General features: G+C 39.7%; 1 protein-coding gene across 1 annotated transcript; it reads left to right on the top strand.

The window, feature by feature from the left end:
• The first annotated feature begins 66 nt into the window (after window positions 1-66).
• LOC146392576 (P2Y purinoceptor 4) lies at window positions 67-8,242 on the top strand. The gene is made up of 2 exons (XM_084950002.1): window positions 67-5,390; window positions 6,805-8,242. The coding sequence occupies exon 2, from the start codon at window positions 6,856-6,858 to the stop codon at window positions 7,945-7,947; it is 1,092 nt and encodes a 363-aa protein (XP_084806128.1). The 5' UTR covers window positions 67-5,390; window positions 6,805-6,855; the 3' UTR covers window positions 7,948-8,242.
• Window positions 8,243-8,825: the final 583 nt, after the last annotated feature.

Raw genomic sequence — 8,825 nt, forward strand, 5'->3', positions numbered from 1 at the left:
TCCATTGCCGTCCATTGCACAGATCACGGTGTATTATCTTACTTGAATGCTGTCTGATATAGCCTACTTAATGGCCTAGTACTGAAGTGCACAGGGGTTATTGCAGTCAAAATCATCTACTACAAGTATAGAATATGTAAAATCAGATATACAACAAAATTTCCTTTACAATGACCTTATATTAATGTGTGCAGTGGAAGATTTATTCTTTAGTGATGCCATGATAATGGACTTTGAGTCTAAGCCAAACAGATGATTCCGTCTTATATACTGAGGGACATTGTACAAATTGTACAAATGCTTTTTTTTTTTTTTGTTAAGCTACTTAACACTCACCTGTGAAATATTCAAGCAAAGACACTTAACTCAAGGAAGTAACCAGTGTTGCGCCTAAACAGAATATTTTAGCAAAGAAACAATTTTAAATTGTTACTAGCAGCCTGCCTCAAAAACACATAATTTGTTCTGATTTCAGATAACACAGTTTCATTACCAAGGTGATTCACAAAAAGCTGTTAGCTCAGAACTTGGCATTTCGCAACATAGTGTTCAGTGTGTACTTGAGAAAACTGACAGATGGACCATATCTGAAAGTCATATCCTTAGGAAACAGGAAAAAAACCCAAGAAAAGGCCTGACAGAGGACCTAAGATATGCATCTGGACCTTCTTGTGGATCTGTCTAATGTTTGCCAAAACCTAAACAGAAATGGTCTCAGTGGAAGGATGTCTGTCAGGAAGCCATTCCTACGAAATGGAAACAGCGAGAAAAGGCTGGCATATGCCAAATTATACAAGAACTGGACCAAAAATATGTGGCAGCAGGTTTTGCAGAATGATAAATCCAAATGTGAAAATTTTCTTTCAAATCATTGTCAGTATAGGGGTCAGGAGAGAGGAACAGCACATATGACCAGATCTGTTATCTTGACAGAGAACGTAACAACGTCCAATTTTGAATATCCTTCAAGAAGCCTGGAGAACTATTCCTGAAGACTACTTAAGAGAAATAACAAGAAAGCTTATCTAAGAGTTCAAGCTGTGTTGAAGAATAAAGGTGGTCATACCAAATATCGCCTTTCAAGCTTGTTAGAATTCTACAAACTCAGATGTTGTCTTACACGTCGTATTGCCATGAAAGGTTGCACATGTTTCACTATGGCTATTTTCAATTTTCCCAGCAAATGATCAAGAAATGAGGGCTGGCCCAAGACTTTAGCACAGCACTTCACATCAGATACGTCCGTACAGACTGAAATTATGCCCAAAACATATGAGAGTTGCTTTTGCCAGCTCACCTATAATGACACATTATGAGGTAAAATGATACATTTCAGCAGAAAGAGGTGAGACAACTGTGAAGCTGACTCAGAAGCAACAAATAATTCCCGGCATGTGAATGTTTTTCAGGTTTTAACAGTTGCATTCATTTGAGGTAGTTACTTATTCCAGTACAGCCAAACATGTGTACTAACAGCAGGCATGTGTCAGTGACCACTAAGTCAGTGATCTACTAATTGTAGTGATGTCATCACCAGAGGAGTGCTGGTAAGTTCAAAGTATGAAACAGCTGGCTTTAGCAGTAAAACAAGTTTTTTTTAAAGTCACATGCTTTGCTGTATATGGATTTAAGCTGACATACAAAAAACTGCCACTTAGCAGACAGCAGCATAACAGAGTAAAGAAAGAAAAAGAAACCCACGTTACATTTATAAGATACACATCTAAACTACTCTCCTGACTATGCAGTAAAAATGAGACTGCCACAAATTAACGTAGTTTAGCACAAAGGTGTGTGCGTGTTTGTTGTCTGCCAGCCTCATGAAGTGTTAACAAGACTTCAGCCAAGAAATAACCTAACATAAACCACTAGTGTTATAATGTCAGAGAGTTCTTCGCTTTAGTACTACATGGAATAAACAAACAAAGCTTTGTTACTGATCTTTAAATCTTCTGGGTTTTGTTATCTTTGAATACAGGAAGTCTAGTTGCTTTGTCCTGTCTGGTCTTTATGCTGATTTTTTTTTTTTTTTTTTGCAGTACACGTATGAGAATATGATCACTTTTCTCATCTGGTTGTTAGTAAGAAAATGACTGTGTTTTTCAAGAATTTTCTTGCAGTCTGATGTGTTAACATCTCATGTGTCCATCGACACTTAACTGACCGATAAGGAGCTTGCTCTGTTAGTGGCCCACTCACATTCCAGACATTTAAATCACCCAAACTCTTCTGTACACAGAAACTCTGCACTGCTACCAACAAGATGACCTTCCCGCATGGAGACACATTCACCAGGAAGCTGACCTGCGCACACACGCACAATCACACATGGTTACTGTGTCTTTGACATATTAACCTTTGGGTGAAGAACAACAGTTTCCTTTTGAGAGGGTTCTGCTTTCATGTAAATTAATTCTCATTTCCCCTAAAAGATCTTTAACTGGCTTAAAAAAAATCAGTTTGATGCTCTTTTGTCAAAGTATAACTGACTCTTCTTTAAAATCAGACAACTGTACTATGCAAGGAGATCGTCTCTCTGCATATCACCTGAGTCAAGGAGCATGCTCTGTCTAGACTATCTGGGAACAGATCATAAAATGGCGATTAATATAATAGCAAAATATCTTTGCTATTATCTCTGTTATTGCAATACAGTATCTTATCTTGTGATATTCAGTGTGTGGATCATCCAAACTTTGGTTTAGGAACTTTGCCTCATTTCATCTTACTTTATTGCCTGTCTCCAACAGCATTATTGGACAACTTACCTGCTTTTATTTCTTTATGATCCAGCTATCATTACACGCCCTAACAATCCTGTTTGGCCTAGAATGCAGTGGAGAGGAATAACTTAATCCCTAACAACTCAAGGAAGATACACCGCTATAAAGTTGTGACTCCTCTGACAGATGGGCTGTTCAGATATTATCTCCTATAACATTTCAGTATTGACTGCTATAAAGTTTTGACATGGGAATGAGTCTCATCTCAAAGACATACAATGCCAGCAGTGGAAGAATTACTGAGCTGTTTTACTAAAGAACAAGTGGCAGTATAACAGTGGAGAAATACTCCATTACAAAGTTAACTCCTACAAGAGTCTGTTTTCAAAATTAGAAGTAAAATGTACAAAAAAAATAAAATGTAAAGAACCACAGTGTTAAAGGGCAAGGCTATCCTGTGTTGTGGAAGGTATATAAGCATTAGCCTAGTACTTTTGCGAGATCCCATGTTGCTTTTGCGAGAAAAGTTTTTAATTTAAGTCTGCTCGCTTCCTGGTCAGTACTGAGACCGATGGAAGACACACCTGTGAGAGAGATTCATGGATTTTTATTTTGCGCTTGGCCTAAACTAAGAAAACATGAAATCCTTGCTTGGGAGCAGATACAGTTTTTTTTTAATAAAAGTCAAAGACATCTGAAGAGAGTTCCTAGTGTAAGGGGACAAAGTAATCCCAAGGTTTACTCTGACCTGGTTGAATTCATTAACAACTAGCAGCAGTACCTGCGCAGGGAAGAAGTCTTTCTCAGGATCTCGCAAAAGTACATCTTTTTTCCTCCCGTGTCCTATGAGGGCCTCTGTAGCTTACCATCCAACACATTCATACTCTGATGGACGCATCACAGAGCAACTTAAGTTTAGTATCCTGCCCAAGATTATTTGGCATGCAGACTGGAGCAGTCAGGGATCAAACCACCAACCTTCTGATTAGTAAACAACCTGCACTATTGCCTGAGCTATAGTACCCACATGTGCACATACTCGTGGAAACACGTGGAGTTGTGGAACAATTCAAACAAGCTTGAAAGTTGACCACCTTTATTCTTTAACACAGCCTGAATGCTTTTAGGCAAACTTTCTTTTCTTTCTTTCTTTTTCTTTAAGTAGGCTTCAGGAATAGTTCTCCAGGCTTCTTGGTGGACTTTCAAAGGTCTCCTTTGCATGTTGGCTGCCTTTTGTTCTGTTCTCTGTCAAGATGATCCCACACTGCTTCAGTAATGTCAAAGTTCAGGTTCTGTTGAGGGAAGTTGATTACTTATAGTTCTCCATTGTGTATTTATATATCCAGCTTTTACAGCAATGGCAGAATATTTGGGATAATTTTCATACTGACAAATGAAGCTATTGCCAATCAGAAACTTTCCAGATGACATTGAAAGGTGGATCAAACTCTGATTCTACTTTTCTGTGTTCATATTTCCATAAATTTTGACAAGATTTCCAACACCCCTGGCCAAAATGCAGCCCTAAACCACGAAAGAGGACCCACAGTGTTTTACAAATGACTGTAGACACTCACTGTCATGCTTCTCTCCTGATCTTTAATTTGAACTGACAATAATTTGAACCAAAAATGTTAATTTTCGTCATTCATCATTTAGATCTGTTGTCACTGAATTTCACTCCAGTTCTTGTGTAGTTTGGCATATTTCAGCTTTTCTCTCTGTTTCCCTTCCTTAAGAGCGGCTTCTTGACAGACGTCATTCAATTGAGACCATTTCTGATTAAACTTCAGTGACTAAAGGGCCAGACAAATTTCTCAGTTCTTGCAAAATAATGCAAAAATACTATGCATCAAACTGGGTTATCTTTTTGGTAGACTCGAATAAAACAAGGGGGAACAAATAGAACAGTTGACTGTTGACTGCTAGTAAGGAAGCAGATAAAGATAAGACTAAAAACTGGTTCCTTGTTAAGATGTATTGTGTTTAGACACAAAACACATTTCCTGAGTAAGGAGCTTAACAAACAAAACGACATTCTTCTGAAAACCGTCAAGTACAAGGACTGAAAATGAGTGAAAAAGCAGCCAATGTCCAAAGAAAAACGTGAAAAGACTGGACAAATTTTGCACAAGACTAAAACTCCGCCTCATAAATAAATAAATAAATAAATAAATAAATAAAGGGTTGGTTCAAAACTTTTGCACAGCACTGCATTTCTTCGTAAGTCGGAGCGACGGGAAACTATCTTTTGATCACTGTATCCATACATGCATGGGCATGTTTGTCCCCGAATTAAACTCTAGTAGCAGTTCCACGTGTTTCTTTAATTCAATAGCTGCAAAAACAGGAATCTCGAGTGGCAGCTTGCCCACTCAGCACTTCCCACTTCAACCACACTCTGCTATCTATCATTCCGCGCGAACTGTGTTGGAGTTAAAATGTCGAGAAGTGTATTCGTCGCTGCGCATTAATGACCGCTTAATGCGCGTGGGTTGGATCACAGAGTCAGTGACGGAATGAGAGAAGCAGAGTTGTTTTCATACATCTGGATCACGGCTGAGAGTGAAACTTACAATTAAGCGAACTAACTCTCCGTAGCACCACAGTGCAACAACGGGATCGCGATCCGCAACAACAACACGGCTGTGAGGATCCTGTTGGGCGGTGAGTAGCAGTGAAGTTACCATGTCGTGCTTCTAGAGAAAGGTGCGGAGCCGGATATGCGGAGCTTTTGTAAAATCACATCTAAGATTCTTATTCAGGTTAAGGAGATTTAAATGATCAACCAACAGCAATGGAAAGAAACCGATGGAAGTTCTGTTTAGATACAGTTTATTAAACCCTCCTTACATCTAACTTTGCACTTCTTTCCCGATAGATTTCCCAGTGAAATACGGTCTACTTTTAACTCCAGTACACCGTTTATAGTTACCACGCTTATCACCTTTAACCTTAAGGTGATACATAAACCGATAATAAAAATATAGTTTTATAATATAATGTTTATTGTTTCCAAACACTAGCCTTTAAGTAGTCAACTAGTTGAATTTTACTTTCTGAAGGGATATTGCTGTGCATAGTGACCATTTAAGCCCCCCCCCCCACAGTGTTTTTAGACTATGACTTTTAAGTTAAATGAAGGACTGAAATGCTTCTGACATGATTCCAGTAGAAAAAAATGTGACTAACTGTACTACCACAACTGCTATTTTCATTGCTGATTAATCTCAGATTATTTTCTATCTTATATGGAAGATGCTTTGGACTTATAATGCATCTTTGGTGGTTCTACAATGTCTCCGTCACCCACCTGCACAAGTTTGTGCAAGTGGAGCTGCCATGCAAGGTGCTGGCCTGGCAACAGAACAGAGTTGGGGTTCTGTTTCTTGCCTCAGAAAGACAAAATTAGACTGGAGATTGAACCACCAACCCTACAATTAGTGGACAAACTGCTGTACCATCTAAGCACCAGCCCCACCAGTCGCTTATTCTAAAAACAAAATTTTATAGAGGGCAAATTCTTTACATTTAAACTTAAGACGGTGATATATTTATATGTGCTGCTGTGATATTTTTAATCTTAAAGAAGTGTTTCCTACCATGATTTTGTCAGTCTACTTCCAGTATCGGTATGATGGAAAGTTAGCTAAAGATACGGAAAAGTTTGGAAACGTTAGTTGTGATCCCAGAAATATATGTACTCTTTAACATTGAACTTTGTTGATTTTTATTTTTATTGTGGTTTTCTACTTCTAATCACTACCCAGTGATGTTTTGCAGTGAATCTTGTACCTAAACAAGATTTACTACATCAGAAGCTTTGATGATAACATCATGTTTGAGTTAAACGTTTAAAAAAACATAATTTATTACCATAGAAATTTTTGGAATCCATCATAGATAAAAGAAACTGTATTTACAAGATAAACCCATACAGAGCCAATAAAAAAGTCTTCCTGTTTAAAACAACGGTGCCATAAATTACCTCACTCTGTCATTTCAGTTGCTAAAACGGTGAACTTTACAGTTACACGATTTAAAAATCGTCATATCTCAGTGTTTCTTTTTTTCCTCGCAGGTTTTGTCATCTGATAGCTTTAACAGCTGATCGCACAGGTCATTCATAGTTATGGAGAGGGTCACCAGCAGCTCAGGAGGACACAACCGGTCTGTGCTGATCTCGATCTTCAACTCGAGCTGTCAGTTTGATGAAGAGTTCAAATACATTCTGCTGCCCGTGTCCTACAGTCTGGTGTTTGTGTTCGGCTTTGTGCTTAATGCTGCAGCTTTATGGGTGTTTGTGAAGATGCGTCCCTGGAACGCCAGTACAGTGTTCATGTTCCACCTCGCCCTGTCAGACTTCCTCTATGTACTCTCCCTGCCCACCCTCATATACTACTATGCCAACCGGAGTCACTGGCCATTCGGTGTGGTTGCCTGCAAACTTGCACGCTTCCTCTTCTATGCCAACCTTTACTGCAGCATTCTCTTCCTCACCTGCATCAGCGTGCATCGCTATCTCGGCATCTGCCACCCTATTAAGATGATGAGCCTGGTGAAGCGTCGCCATGCACACCTGGTCTGTGGCATAGTGTGGAGTGTGGTGACTGTGTGCTTGGTGCCCAATATCATGTTTGTCACCACCTCCAGGAGGGGCAATGACACCCTGTGCCATGACACAACAAGCCAGGAGGCCTTCGAGGAGTATGTGGACTACAGCTCTGTTGTGATGGTGCTGCTGTTTGGCATCCCGTTCGTCGTCATTATGGTGTGTTACTGCCTGATGGCTCGGGCCCTGTGCCAGCCCAGACAGGGAATATCTTCAAGCCAGCAGAGCGCTGCTTCACGTCAGAAATCCATCAAGCTCATCATCGTGGTGCTTGTGGTGTTTGCTGTCAGTTTCGTCCCATTTCACATCACACGGACCCTCTACTATACGGCCCGTGTGCTGAATCTTAACTGTAAATTCCTCAACATAGTAAACTTTACTTACAAGATCACCAGGCCGCTGGCCAGCATCAACAGTTGCATTGATCCCATATTGTATTTCCTGGCTGGGGATCACTACCGCTCCAAAATGATGAATGTTCTGATGAGAAAAAGACAGACAGTGAGCAGCCAAATATCTGAGCAGGCACCAGCACGGCGGAATAATAACGACAGTATTGGCCTGGCTTATAAAAACTCAGCTCTTAAAGCCAGTGAGGATGTTGAGACGTAGTGCCAATTGCGAGCTACTGGTAAATATTTCTGCACCTGGCTGAACTGTCATTTCCGATCTGAGGCTTGAAGAGAAAAAGAACCAGTGTACTGTGACTCTAACTCAGCTGGATAAGCTTTGTGTCTTTCAAGATTTCTGCAGAACAAAACAAAGAAATGTTTGGGGTTCCTCTCATTTTCTTCAGAATGCTATTTGTTATATAAAAATCATGTATTTTTTAATGAGTCTGTATCTAACCCAGAGGCGTTATTATTCATTGCTAAACATGTAAATAAACAGTGGTTACACTCCTGTATACAGTTATTTATGAGATAATTGTGCCTAGGCAGAAGAAAGGGAGACACTTGAGTTAAAGCCTTTAATACAGGTGCCTTAAAGTAAAACGATGAGACGATTGAGTCAGTCTGTCATCTTTGGTGTAGATAATAAGGTTTGATTGAACACTCGCTGATGAAAATATAACAGAAATGTCTGACTGTTGTCTTAAAACATAAGACAGTTGTGATGTAATCCTTCCTGTTTTATCAACAGTATTTGTGTGTTACCCAGAAACTGCAGCTGCAAGTAGCGCAGCCCCAGATCCCAGCTGCTTTTGTCCTTCAACTTTCACAGCTGTCTTTTTCTTTACCATGGAGGAAAGCGGAGAGACAACTCCAGACTGTTTCTGCATTCAAAACCACCCACAACTCTGCAGCGGGAGAAGGGATTTTCCTTTTTCCCCTTTTACCTTCGGGATTGACAAATGGAATTCAAGGATAAGTTGGCTGCTTTAACTCTGATAGGTTCGCAAGAGCTGAAATCAGCATAGGAAAGTTTTACTTAATCACACAGAGCCCTCCACCCTTGTTTTTTTTTTTTTAAATTGCTGACGTATGAAG

The sequence above is a fragment of the Perissodus microlepis genome, chromosome 2 (assembly GCF_051167445.1).
Source record: "Perissodus microlepis isolate ML-2025 ecotype Zambia chromosome 2, ASM5116744v1, whole genome shotgun sequence".
NCBI lineage: Eukaryota > Metazoa > Chordata > Actinopteri > Cichliformes > Cichlidae > Perissodus > Perissodus microlepis.